Source organism: Melozone crissalis, unplaced genomic scaffold, assembly GCF_028551555.1.
Source record: "Melozone crissalis strain CALT ecotype California unplaced genomic scaffold, PUWL_Pcris_2 ptg000042l_1, whole genome shotgun sequence".
NCBI lineage: Eukaryota > Metazoa > Chordata > Aves > Passeriformes > Passerellidae > Melozone > Melozone crissalis.
In genome coordinates this window covers 22,989,260-23,003,521 of record NW_026535820.1, presented here as the reverse complement: position 1 = coordinate 23,003,521, position 14,262 = coordinate 22,989,260, and the positions used below count along the sequence as shown (strand labels likewise).

The following is a 14,262-nucleotide window of genomic DNA, read 5'->3' as shown; positions in this document are numbered from 1 at the left end:
GATCTGAACAAGATGGAGAAAGGGCCTTTTATCCCACGTTGGCCATTTTGTTCAAGGCTGTTCCGTGATTTTTCAACTGGCATTTGGCTGTGAGACTGGCAGCCCCAATTGTGCCACAGAACACACCAGGCAGAAAAATCACGTTTAGTCTTGCCATCTTCCAGCCTGGAAGGGACTCAGGAAGAAGTCACTGCTGACACAGTGGGTGGATGGAATAAAAGAGATTAATTTGGGGCAGGTGAATTTTGTACATGATTTACAAAGGCATGTAGATTTTCATAGGAAAATTTTCATTCCTGGAAAATCAGATGAGGATGGTAGCTCTCTTTGGGGGTTGAAAGGACACATATTCACCTTTAATCCATGTAGAAAAAGGCTACACTTGGGAGTTACTGTAGGGTTCCATCATATTGTAGGGTTGTATAATCCCATGCTTATGTATTTTCTGACAAATCAATGACTTTGGTGCACATGGAGGTGAAAAAGGGTGAAATGGGTCACATTCTTGCTGTCTGGCAGCAAGTAGGTGACTCAGCACCACTCCAATCAATGACATTTTCATTTATGTAAGCCAGCATGAAATGTGTTTTTGTTCATACCAAGCTACATTAAAGCAAAAATGCAAGGAAAAAAGATTGTGTTCAACAAATCAGCTGAATAATAGTGTATGGAAATATTTCTGCTATCATTATTTACAGTGGAAAGTATCTTAGTTGCATTTCATACATTCACTTCCCCTGAGAAGTTTTTTAAAATAATGTATTGCTAGGATCTTTGGAAAATGAACATATTTCCTAATCAAGTACACATCAGTCTTTTATCATTTGTATAAATAATGGGGTATTTTGTACACAAGTAGGCTAATAGTAGCTTTTTGATTTTCAAAAAGTGCTACCCACCTTGGGCCAATTTTACAAATTGATGGAGTATCTTAAAATTTGGAAGAAGGGATGCTCATTTTGAAGTGGAGCCTCTCAAAATCAATGGTGATTTTGAAGATGTTTGATCATAACGTGCATCATTAAACCAACAAGAACTTCAGCTGTAGCTTTTCCCAAAAGTTGCAAGATACAAGTAGGGGCTTTTTGCGTCATTTGGATGGATCAATGCTTGTTTGACAAAATCTGCATCTTTCAAACTCCTGCATAGTTGAGAAACCTGGCTGTCATCAATTCCCTGCCAGGCATGGAAAACTGGGAAAGAAGGGGGCTGCATGGCCTGCCTTACAGGTCAGAAATCAGGAATTCTTGTTTCCATTTTAGCTCTGTTGGTCTATTTCTCAGCTTTTTTGTGTACTACTGGTAACAGTTCCTGAGTTTTGAAGACACTTGGGTCTTAAAGACTGGGCACAGCTGCATTGTCAACTCCTGGGTAAGCAGGAGAGCAGCAGCGTGCCCAGAACTGGTTGTTGTGTTGCTGGAAGAGCTGGGGAAACTGGGCCTGCAGGTTTCACACATGAGAGTCACAGAATGGGTTGGGTTGGAAGGGATGACAGTGGGTCATCTGCTCCAACCTCCCTGCTCAACCAGGGCCATCCCAGGGCACACAGCACAGGATTGTGTCCAGATGGTTCTCAAATATCTCCTGCGAGGGAGACTCCACATCTCTCTGGGATTCCACTGTGCTGATCTCTCTCCTTTGCACATTTACACTTCAGCTTCTCTTTGTCACTGGAAAAATTATTTCTGAAGTAATTTTACAAAGTTTTGTAAAAAATCAGAATCTCTGTTATATCAGAGTGTGTTTTCTTCTAAATCAGTAACATAGATTTGTTGAAATAGTGGCCTGGAAAGGACTTTTTGTCTACTTGCTCTTTTCATTGTGATGTGCATATTAGGTGTACCTTTATTCAAAGTCATGCCTGATCATTCTCTGATGTTTACTAAAATATATAGTGAGGAAGAACTATGTGGATTTTTCTCATTGATATCAAGAAATTCTCCCTCTCATCCAGTTGAAGGCATGAGAGATGTCTACTCTGTTAGACAGTAACTTTATTTGTGCTCATTCTCCTCTGGAAGACACAGGAAACAATTACTACTATCCTTTACAATAACCAAAGTCAGTTAAAATGATTCTGATTTCAACACGTCCTGATATGCTGTATTTTCTTCTGTATGTAGTTTTTATTCCTGTTTTACAGTCTCCTTACCTGAGACATTGTTTCTGTTGGATCAACCAGAATAAAACTGAGTAACTGCATCTCAGGGTATTGCTACTTTACCTGAAAATGGGATTTCCCTTTCCCTACAGCACCGTGGCATTGCTGGCTGCTACTATCCCTCCCAAGTTTATTTTTTCCTTGCTGCTACTGTAGCTAGTTACATCCAGCTGTCCTTTTACCAAGAAGTGATCTTGTGGTTTCCACAGCATGAACTGTCCATTGCTAGTTCATTCCATGTCAGTTGCTGATTGAAGCAGCAATTTTGACACCAGGCAACTGGAGTCAAGGTGATTTGTCACAGGCTTCAGTAGTTAGCAGTGTTGGGTGGCTGCTTCTATGGAACCAATGCAGAAGTCTTCCCAGGCAGGATTCCTGGCAGCAGGTAACACCATGGCAAGTCCTTCCCTCACATGGACTCCAGGTTGCTGACAGCCTCAGAGCTGGGATCTTGTGCACATTCAGCACTGCAAAGCCTGAGTTGAATATAGACAAGGCTTTCACCTTTCACTGTGACCCCGGTGTGAAGTTCAACAAGTTGACTGGATGGCTGACTGGGTTGAGAGTGGAGGAGGAGAGATGCCAGGCTGTGCCCTGGAGCCAGAGGTGTGTGACACTTCCCTTAATCTCATTACAGTCCCAGTTCCTGCTTGCAGCCCAACCTGACCTGTCTCCTGCCAGTGATGAGCTCCTGTCACATCCACACCCTCTTCCCAGGCACAGCAGGCTGAGCAAGCTGGGGCTCTTCAGGCCTCACAGCAAGCTGCCAGAATCCAGGAGGCCTACAGGGAAGCTAGAGAGGGACTCTGTCAGGAACAGCAGTGATAGGACAAGGAGTAATGAGTACAAATAGAAAGGGGAAATTCAGGCTGGATATTAGGAAGAAGTTCTTTACTGTGAGGGTGGTGAGGCACTGGAACACGTTATCTAGGGAGGTTGTGGGTACCCCAGCCCTGGCCAGTGTTCAAGGCCAGGTTGGATGGCAACCTGCTCTGGTGGGACAGGGCAGCAGGCTTGGGACTAGAGGATCTTCAAAGGTCCCTTCTAACCCTTAGTGTTCTATGATTTTGTGATTGGTTCTATGCAAAATTTGCCAGGCACTGCAATCAGGTGGGTTACCTGGTCAAGATGGAGGGGCAGGTGGCATCTGGCAACACTAAACACAAAAAAAAAGTAGAAAAATGGAAAAGGAAAAAAAGGAAATGTGATGTGCTTTAAGAAATGAGCGAGGCAAGATTTTGTACAAAGACAGGAGATGCAGAGAACAAGAGAAGACTCAGATTTGAGACCTAGCAAATGAGAGAGGAACAGGAAGGGTTTTAAACTGCTACTGACAAAGGCCTGGAAGACCAGCAGGCAATAGTCACTGCTTTGGGTCAGTCTTGCTGTGATAGCTGCTCTTCCTGTGCCTGCTGGTGTCTGTAAGGTGCAGTCCTGAGGGTGGAATGCTTTTGTCCTGCCTGTGTGCCCTGCAGCCTGGTCTGCCAAAAAAACCCCCAGAAAAATAAAAAACCCAAATCACAGAATCACAGACTGGGTTAGGTTGGAAGGGATCACAGTGGGTCATCTGCTCCAAGCTCCCTGCTCAACCAGGGCCATCCCAGAGCACACTGAACAGGATTGTGTCCATATGGTAATGTGTCCTCTCTGGGTAATGTGTTCCAGTGTGTGGTCACCCCACAGTAAAGAAGTTCTTCCTCAAATCCTAGCGGAACTTCCTGCAGGTCAGTTTGTGCCCATTGCCTCTTGTCCTGTTGCTTGGCACCACGGAGAAGAGCCTGGCTCCCTCCTCTTGGCCACCCTCTCTTTAGATATTTATACACAAAAGGCAAAGAAGCAGCAACAGCAAGCACCCCAGCACCGAGGACGCAGCCCCTGCTCCCTGGGAGGCAGCAGCATTTCCAGGCACGCTGCTATCTCCTGGGACAGCCTCTACCAGTTGTGATGAGGGGAGACGCAGAAGCTGCTTTCGCAGGGATCTCTCCCTTGGCCTGTGTGGGTGTATCCGTGCCATCTGCGGCCGGCAGAGTTCTAAGTATCTCCCGGTCTGTGCCTGTCCACCACAGAGAGTCACAGAACCTGCTGAGATGGAAGGGACCCAGCAGGATCATCGAGCCCAACTCCTGGCCCTGCGCAGGCCACCCTGAGACTGACACACACCTGAACCTGCGAATAACACTAATGACAACTGGAAAGGGACTGGGCTGTTTCCCGGTGCCGGAGCAGGCCCGGCCGCCCCGGGCTAGGCAAGAGCTCCGCTCCGCTCCCGGCCCGCAGCGACGGTGGCGGCGGCAGCAGCGCACCCGCACCGACCGGCGGGCGCTCGGCTCTGACGTCCCGGCTCGCGGCCTATCCCGGGTCGGTCCCGGTCGGTCCCGGCCTATCCCGGCCTATGCCGGCCTGCTCCGGCGGCCTATCCCGGCCTATCTCGGGGCCCGTCCCGCCTATCCCGGGGCCGTCCCGGCCTATCCTGGGGCTCATCCCGCCTATCCCGGCCTACCCCGGCGTCCTATCCCGGCCTACCTCGGGCCTGTCCCGGCCTATCCTGGGGCTGATCCCGGCCTACCCCGGCGGCCTATCACGGGGCCCGACCCGGTTTATCCCGCCCGCTGCCCCGGCGCTCGCCATGGCGCTGCCCGTCGTTCACAGGTGCCTCCAAGTGAGTGCCGCCCCTGCTCCCGAGAGCCCGGCCCGGAGGGCGCGGCAGGCTCGGCTGGGCCGGGTTTGCCTTCGGGCCGAGCTCAGGCTGAGAGCGCAGCGCGGGGCTCGGCGCTGGCCCAGGGCGTCGGGTGTGCTCAGTACCTTGTAGGCTAAAGCATTACACTTATATATGTTTGTGTATTTATTAATAATATTTTTATATATGTACGTACATATATATACACACATGCACACACATAAATGCTATGTATATGCATACCCTGTAGTTATATATGTTATATATAGAACTATACAGTTCTATGTATTATATACGTATCATATATTGCCTTATACATAGCTTTATATATCATGTATATATATACATATATATTATATACATATATATACGTTATATTATATATTATATATACAGTAATTAATATATATACGCATATAAATGCTATATATATGCATACCCTGTAGCTATATATGTTATATATATAACTATAAATACATAGTTATATGTATTATGTATGTATAATAAATTGCCTTATATATAGCTTTGTTTATTTTATATACAATATATATGTACATATATGTTATATATACATTAATATATATATATATAATTATATCTACAAAATGCATATAGATATATATTGCCTCATATTACTCTATAATTATATAATAATATATAAAATATTATATAATATTATATATATATGACTGCATACTGCTGGGCAAGGTCCAGCAGACATGGATGCAAGAAGTTCAGCCAGCGTGGCTGTCTTTTTGTTTCTGGTGAGGTTAAATAAAAAATAAATACCAGCTTGGTTGCAGAGCTGGTGTTGATAGTTTAGGAGTATAACTTGGGTGCTTTGTCGCTCTGTGATTATTTTTATATGCAAAACCAGTTCCCTACATTCCTTAATGAGTTAATGAATGATGAAGTTACATTAGACACCTTTAATAGATATGTGTTAAAGGAACTTTGTTGTAGTCAAATGTTCATAAAATTTGAAGCTAGTTGTTTTTCCTGCTATTTTCCTTTTAGATGCTTCTATGGTTCAGGAAAAATGTAGTAAAGTTTTTGGAAGAGGGTTTTAATTTGAAGCCTTATCAGCTTAATTAAGATTTGATTTGAAGATGTTCCTTGATTTTTTGTTTTTCCATTCTCTTCCTTTTCAGCTCACTGATGAAAATGAGCAGTTAGTCAAGAAGGTGAAAAAACTACACATAAAAAATAAGGAGCTAGAAAGGAATCTGGGTCAGATCCAAGAACAACTGTATCTGCAGCAGTTAATGCATGGCACAAGCAGAGAGTAAGAATTGTCAAATATTTCTTTTTTGCACGTTTTTTCCTGAAAGTGCAGCATTTCAGGACTTCTGTTTGCATGTCCTTAAGATGAGCTAGGTATTGTCTGCTCTGTGTATTTTGAGGCGCCATCTGTGAACAGGATGGTGGGGTGAAAAATGCTGGGAGTCTGTAGAGGATCAAAGGACATCTGGGGCATCTTGTACAAAATTTATTGTAGTGAAAGAAACAGTTTTCATATCAAAAAGTAATACTCTGTCAAACTACAAAGGCTTTTACACTTTTTTCCACTAAAAAGTAGTAAGATAGAGATAAATTGAGCAGCATCCATGCTGTTTAAAAGATTTAGGACCTATGGACCTGGAAAACTGTAGTGCTAGTGGTTTGGAGGGTATTCTGCCAGGATTTACACACCAGATCACAAAAATCTTCCAAGGCTCAAGTTTTGGTGCGTTTGTGATCCTGCCTGGAAACCTCTACCATAAAATCAAACTGAAAAGTAACTTGGCCTTTTTCAGTTGCTTTGTTCAATTAAATGAAATTGGTGAAATATGATTTTATGAAGCTGTTGTGTTTGTTTCAATTAAGTGTTCAGGTTCAAACAGAAACCCATTTGTGGCCTAAGAGTGGAGACAGCAAGGATCTGGTTCTAGAGAGTGACAGTGTCAGGTGAGTTCTTGGAAACTGCTTCTTCACAGAAATATTCTTCTCTGTAGTGTAGAAAATATTCATGGTTAAGTCACTTGATTTCTTTAAAGCTGTCATGCAAGTGGCTTTCAGCCTTTGAAACAATGGAAAACCCTTCATATTTTAAAAATAATTACAAAATCTTGGGTTAACCTTGAATATAGCACCAGGCAAAGAGCAAACTGGATTTCTTTCTCAAGTAATTCATTGAGAAAAAGTCAATGAGCTAGCAACCTTCTTCATGTGTCTATGTGCACACATATGATCTTTGTAAAGATTTTTTAACCTAGAATTTTGTGGTTTCACTTCTATTTTGTGGAACCTTTCTCAGCTCATTTTATATTGCTCACTCATGTAGGAGAAATTCAGCTTAGTCTTTAAATTGAGTGCTGTACCTGCCTTGTGCTACATTGCACGTAGGTAACCTGACCTAGCTTTTTTCCCTAGCATTTGTTTGTATGTTCTTGCACAAAGCTGTGCTGTGCTACAGTACTGCTCATCCTGCTTGTGGTGTGCAGTCATGACTTATTATGAATGGCACCTCTTACTGTAATTCCTAAAAAAATAGGGAAAATGTTTCCTCATGTCCATCAGCTGAATTGTGGGCCTTGTGTATGTTGGCTATGAAATATAGTGGGAAATTAGTACAGCAGAACACAATGCAAAATAATATCAGAGAGAAAGCTAACAACCCTAATCTGTTTATTTGACATTTATTTTACCCACTCACTTTCACATAGATTTCATTCACTCATATCCTCACACCCACACACTTGGAAGCAATGAGATGTTTTGTGCAACACAGAGAGCTGGGAGCTGCCTCATGTGTCCTTATCATGGGTTCTTGATTGGTGCTGGAAAAACTTTTTAAAATCCTTTAGGAGTGTCCTTTTGCTATTCCTGTTTTGCTAATGGGGGATGAAATGCTCTATGTTACACTCTGCAAAGTCACTGCCAGCCTCCTGTTGCTGCTGTCTTCCCTCAAAGAGTGATTTGCACTGAGGTTTAATCAGTGTGGCCATGTGTGCTGGACAAAAACAATGGGATCCTCAGTCTGGCCGAGTAAAAAGGGTTCTTTGCCATCCATACAGACCATTCTTTTAACTTGCTTTGCTGTTATTTTCTGCTGCTTTCTCTTTCTGTGTTGACAGTCACATTTCATTCACTGCCATCTTGAATATTTCTATTAGGAGTCTCTGCAGCACAGCTACAGGTCAAGTGATCTCTGTGGGTCATCTCTAATACTTTGACCATAAATGATGCCACATTTTGTTGTCTCTCATGTTTCACAGCAGTTTATACATTTCTGTTTTAGACTGCTTCAGATGTATAATGAGCTACAGAAGCGTTATGTTAAAGAAACCAAAACAAACAAGGAGCAAAGTGAAGCCATTAAAAATCTCACTGTAAGTAGAATTTGTTGGAGCTGGTATCAAACAGCCAAACATAAGCTTTTAGGGAGACTGAAAAGTAATTCTTACATTTGTGAAATGGGACCATGCTTTTCTTTTTGTACTTAGTTTCCCATGACAGGGATACTGGAGGGGTAGCCTGTAGTTTGCTTTAGAAGTGAACTCTGTCGTTGGTGTATCTGTAGCACAAAGATGTCTTCCCTTGTTTTTTTCTTTACTCATCCACCAACCCCTCCTTCCAATTGTATATGCACCTTGTGACCTCTTTGCACCAGCCCTGGTGTTTTCCTGCATGTGTCATGAGCTGATTTTTCTCAGAAGTTCAGCAGAAGGCAAACCAGATGAAGACAAAGAGTGTTCTTTTGGATAGCAAGGTCTGTGGCCCTGCTGTGCAAAGAGCCTGGCATCACAACTGGAGTGAAGGTGGGATTGTGTGGTCAGGAGCAGTTCTAGAAGCTTCAAGAGGATATTGCCTCTTCAGGCATGGATTGAGCATTCCAGCTCACCAGTATAATTTCTTCATCTGTGCTTTGCTTTTTTTTCCTTTCGGACTCTTTGGGTGAATGTAGTTTTTAAATCAGCAATTGAAGGCTCTAGGTTTGCATTTGGGAAATGTTTCCATTTGTATTCAGTTGAACTGTGCTTTTTCTATGCATTTAAAAAAGATTTTCTTGACAGATTAAAATTAATGAGCTAGAGCATAATCTTCAAGAGCAGAGGCAAAGAATTGAGCAACTGGAATGTAAAAAGGTTTCTTGGAAAACTAGTGCTGTTTCTAGAAAACGCAGTCAAACCCCAGAGGGAGGAGTAGCTTCTCACAAGGACATTTCTGCAGAGAAGGAAGCCTGTTGCAGTAGATATTTAGGTAATGGTACTGTTTATTTTGATGATGTTCCTTCCAGTATGCCCAGCAGAGAGAATGCATTTTATTTCTCCAGAAACAGCCACTCCAGGCTATTTCTTCTCCTTCAACCAGCAGTATTTAAAATGTTTTTTTTCATTTTTGAAAACTGGTTGTATAAAAATAGCATTTTATAATCTAGGATTCCTCCTTGCATTTGTTTGTGATAAAATGTTTGCTGTTTTCTCTTTTTCTGAAACGGATCTGTTGTTGTAGTCAGAGGTGGGAGTGCTGGCTGTGTTTAGTGCTGGTATTTATTCTAGTAAGATGTATCTGTGCAGATCTCTTAGTAATAGTGTTTGCTGCACCAGCTTTGGTTTTCACACACTGGTCACAGAATAACCTGGTTTTAGCCTTAAAACATTGGACAAGCCTGGACAGTGCTGGTTTCAGTACCTTCTTCCTCTCATAAGTAAATACAGAATTTAAGGTGTGATCCTCTTCCACTTCAAAGCATAGAAAAGAGATGGATGAGATCATATAATGTAGGCATATTTTTCAGCATATGTATAACAGCAAGGGCTGATGTGACCCTCTCATGAGCCAGAAAAAGATAATCAAAGCATGTGATGTGTGTTTTGTGGATTGTAAAATTATTTTTAAAATAATCCCACACCTAAGAATCTGGCAGATCCAGATTATCCAACTGGCAGATCCTGATATCTTTCACAGGGATATGCAGGGCCAGTTCTTAAGAATAAATCACTGTATGAAAAAGGTAGTTAAGAAGCTGAACTATAATTTTCTAATATCACAAAAGGTAGGCAGCTCTTTAGCTGTAATATGATTCATATGAGGGGGAGGTTGACTGTAATGGTTGAACTCTACATTTTTTCATTTGAATATAGAGCTATTGTTGAAGGAGATTAAAAAGCTGAAGAAAGAAAATGGAAGGTTGTCTGCAGAAAAGAGAGCACTAAAAAATGAATTAGCTGGATTAGACAAGGTAATTTATTTTAAGACAAGCTTAACAGTAGGTGATTTTGAAAAACTAAACTTTTCTGCCTGAGCTGAAACTTCTTTAGGCTGAACATATGTTGCTATCAAGTAGAATAGATAAAGAAACCAGTGTATGGCATTCTGAGGGAGATGGAAATGAGTGACTCCTTGAAACATTCATGTCCTGAAGGGCCACTCAGCTAAGGAAGACTATTTTCTCTTGAACTTAAGCATGTCAAAGTTATGCCTCTGACAGAACTCCAAGTTTAGGGAGGGCAGAGGCTTTGAATTTTTTGTTAGATCTATAGGTGTAAAAATTGTGTGAACATTTGGTAATTTTTTAAGTTATGTAACAAGATGCTGAGCTCTTACCCAACTATAGAAGACTCAGTTTAATGCAGTTTAATGCATAAGGTTTTATTTTCAGCAGCAAATTGTTTAAGCTGATTTTTGCTTGTTCCTCAAGTCTTTTTGTTTTTTTGTTGTGGATTTTTTTTAAAAAATAATCTCTTTTCTTACCTTGCAGTCCTTTCTCCCAAACTAAATAACATTATGGTATTAATTGCAGGGGTAACTGTAAAAGAGGGTGGTAATTCATTGGATGTGTAACTTGCAGAGCATTAAGCAGGGTGAGTTCTAGATCCCTGTGTTTGGGAATCAGGGACAAGGTGTGGCTGAGAGCTTCATCTGGCAAGAGAGATACATAAACTTCAGGTTGTGGTCCCTTTTTAAGGTAGTTTTAAGTTGCTGTGTGTCATATGTATGTAGCTGTTCTTTAAAGATGCTGGAAGAATAGGGAGGAGAATGTCAAATATAGATGGTTACACATTGTTATTTTGGTAGATAGAACATTCAAGGATTGGTGAATTGAAGTCTTGGGTGATTATATTCTTCTGTCCACTTATTTCCCAACAATTTCTGACTTACAAAGAATCAGAATGTGTCATTATTCCCTTGTCATATTGGACTGTCATTTTGTAGCTGTCTGGTAAATCCATATTTTTTCCTTTTTAAAACTGATTTTTCCTATTACTAGTCTGTGTTCTAGCCTCTAACATAACTTGAACTCTGCTTGTGTGTTCAGGGCAGAAATTATTAAAGTATTACCTAAGGTTATAGTTGATTGCTGTGTCTCACCATAGCTGTGTTTGCATAACTCAGCCATACACTGGTAAAATCACAGAAAGTGTCTTGGAATAACTCACCTCCTGACTAGCTCTTACTGAGAATGTCTTTGAAAAAAGAGTTTAAGGTGAATATTTCTGGGTTTTTCTAGGATTTTTTTGAAGAGGTAGAAGATCTAAAACATGCTGTACAGGAATCTGTGAAACTCAACAATGAGTATGAAAAGTGCTTGAAACAAATCAGTGTAATGTATGGACTTCCTTTTACTGCACATTTGTAACTACTGGGTAATTTAATGCCAGCTAGAGTTTCTACATATTTTTTATAATTACTGCAACATTTAAACCTACCATTGCTTAAGTGGTACCATAGTTTGATAATATAGATTCAGCAATGTGATCTCATTATGACAAGTGCTTGGAAATGTTGTATTTCGTGACCTAGATTTTGTTTGTTTGTGTATATATTTAAATAAATTCTGATCTGCATAAATTCAACTAAGTTTCAAACCCATCTCTTTCCCACTTGCAGAATATATTCTGGTTATGGGTGTGTATGGGAATAAAATGAAATTGTTTTATTTTTCAGATTTTCCCAATTTATCCTTTTCTGTAAGCTACATAAAATCAAACTGTGTAGATTTGTCAGTCTGCGTGAATTTCAACACTAAGGATGTGCTAATGCAAACAGAAATTATTATATCATTAAATTATTGCAGAGGGATTTCTTAGAAGAAAAATGCTACATCTCTGCTTGGAATTTTTCTTCAATCCCAATAATAAGTGAAAAATTGTGGATGAAGGAAGGATTTTGCGTTCAGAATTGGAAAGTGTATTCAGAGCATTTTGCATCATCAAAAGAATAATTCCTCAGAAGCTCTTTTTTGATTCAAGAGCTTGAAGAACTCTGGTATTTGAAGAGCTGAAAAGGAAAGTGGGAGTGCAGAAAGTTACAGTCCATGAGGCAGAAATGTCATGTTGCTTCAGAGAGGGTGAGCCGGGAATGGAAGGAGACAGCTCCCAGTTACAGGTGTAGCTTGCAGAACCTTGGGAGATTTGAATCTCAGCCTGTTGGTAATGACATGGCACAAAAGTTTAACATAGTTACATTGCAGAACTATGTTTTTCTGAAAGGTGCAGATCTCTACCTTTGTGACATTGTGGTGGTAGAGCAGTGAAAACTGCTTAGGGTAGAAAGACTTAGCTTGCTAATAAACTAATACAGCTTCTTTAGCTTCATAAAAATACATGGACACTCCTGAGGGATAGGACTAGGAGTAGGATTAGGATTTCATCCTTAGGACTGAAAGATTCTTGTGTCCCACTTGGTTTGTTAGGACAGTTTTATGCAGTTGTAATTTAATAAAGAAATTTGCCTCAAAGCATGTGCAGTGTTCAGAGCTGCATATTCACCAAGTGATAGGGTAAAGCTCCAGAACTCCTTGTGCCTGCTCTGGCTATAGATCCCTTGTTTTGTTCTTGGCTCATTGTAAATTAAACCTGGATAATGATCTGAACAAGAGATGGGAAAGGGAAACAAAAGAGGACCAATGCAAATCTGTGTTGCCAGTAAACCTCATGGAAGAAAATAAGGAGGATAGCATGTATAACAGAAAATTATAAGCGCAAAAATGTTTGTAACATTTGCTAATGAGTAAAATAAACGTGAATGCTGGAGAAGCAAGCAGTGCCAGTTACTGGAGTCTTTTTACCCACAGTGCTGGGGTGTAAAGTTGCACTTTCAGCATGTTTACACTTTGGTCCCCTTGTTAAATGATTCAGTAATTGTCGTCGTCCACAGGCTGATTTTTAAATGTCGAACAGAACAAGAAACAGTGAGGAATCCTCCAGTCTTTTCTCATAACTAAAGTCTCCCGGCTCTGGTGGGGGAATCTGCTCTAATGAGAATAATGAGCCGTGTGCGGGGGAGCGGCACTGCACCCGGCAGCGGCTGTGCAGCCCCGGCGGGGGTCAGCTGGGATGGGATATATGGGATCGGATATATGGGATCCGATATATGGGATATGGGATCGGATATATGGGATGGGAGCAGCCGTGGGCCGGCAGGTGGCAGAGCGAAGTGGGCAGGGATTTCTCTCAGCCAATAGTAGAAGCTGTCTTTCAGCTCGATCTGCATCGCCGACTTTCTATGAGGTTGGGTTCGGTTTTTTTTTTCTTTTTTTATTTCCCTTTCCGCTTTTCCTTTCACTATCAGGAAGGCTGGCGGTGTGGGGTGCCGATGGGGCGCCTCTGGCCAGCCCCACATCTGCGGCACGGCTGCCAGCCAGTGACAATCAGCGGGAGGAGGAACGTGTGTGGAAGGGACCGGCTCGGGGGCACTGATTGTGCTGTTGCTGCCGGAGACTTTTGAAAATGGCAGTTCTGCCTTGAGGATATTTTCATATTCTACTGATTGCAGGTTTGGTTTGTTGGTGTGGGTATCTTTTTTTTTTTTTTTTGACTTGAAGGTATCAGTTTGCTCTTGAAGCTGTGACTTTCATTTGTTTATTTATTTATTTACTGGATTTATTTTATGGCTAATGTAAGTTAAATTACCTACTGGCATTTTCTGTTCAAACTAATGCTGTTTTTGTTGGAAGAGGAGACTGTCTCAGACTACCAAAGTCTGCTTCCAAATAAGCACTACTTCCTACTTTGCAGGATAAAGCCATATAAATTTGTGGATAATAACATTCTGTGGATAAGAATTTGCCTGTCTTTTTGTCCTTGTTGCTGTGCCAGTTAGCAGATACCTCTGCTTTGATCTTTGCTCCTTGTGAGACGTACAAGCAAGGTGTTGTTATTTTGTTTGCTAGTTAAAATGCAGGCAAGATGACTATTTAAGAGATTATTCAGTCTATGTGTGTAGTTCCACATATTGTGGAATTGTGACATTTGGCCAGTGGCTTTTTCCTGCTAAAGCAAGTTTAGGTAGAACTGAATTCCATGCAATTAAGTATTAGTCATGCTACTGTTTGATAATGCATATTAGAAATATTTCATGGTGCAGGCTAGTGGTTCTTTGTCTCAGATAAGTACTTTGTAGTGCTGATACAGGAAGCTTGTGTTTGAAAATAAGTGGC

General features: G+C 41.4%; 2 protein-coding genes across 7 annotated transcripts in view; both read left to right on the top strand.

The window, feature by feature from the left end:
- The window catches only part of MPPE1 (metallophosphoesterase 1), a 31,654-nt gene that overhangs the window by 5,028 nt on the left and 12,364 nt on the right, over nt 1-14,262 (top strand). Inside the window, exon 1 of one of the 4 annotated variants that reach the window (XM_054284581.1) lies at nt 13,269-13,333. The exons of 1 other annotated variant lie outside the window; for it this stretch is intronic. The gene's annotated coding sequence lies outside the window, so the exon portion shown is untranslated. Of the gene's footprint in view, nt 1-13,268; nt 13,334-13,367; nt 13,614-14,262 lie in introns of those variants that run through there. 2 more of the 4 variants (XM_054284579.1, XM_054284580.1) reach the window with 2 other exon arrangements.
- Nucleotides 4,754-12,340, top strand: LOC128942253 (centrosomal protein of 290 kDa-like). Of its 3 annotated transcripts, none has more exons than XM_054284585.1 (7): nt 4,754-4,820; nt 5,990-6,123; nt 6,705-6,785; nt 8,119-8,209; nt 8,894-9,080; nt 9,965-10,062; nt 11,332-12,340. In XM_054284585.1, exons 1-7 carry the CDS (start codon nt 4,788-4,790, stop codon nt 11,458-11,460), a joined length of 753 nt encoding a protein of 250 aa, XP_054140560.1. In that variant the 5' UTR covers nt 4,754-4,787; the 3' UTR covers nt 11,461-12,340. The 3 variants fall into 3 exon arrangements, with proteins under 3 accessions (XP_054140560.1, XP_054140563.1, XP_054140561.1); XM_054284588.1 differs by having other exon boundaries at nt 11,308-11,419; XM_054284586.1 differs by lacking the exon at nt 6,705-6,785.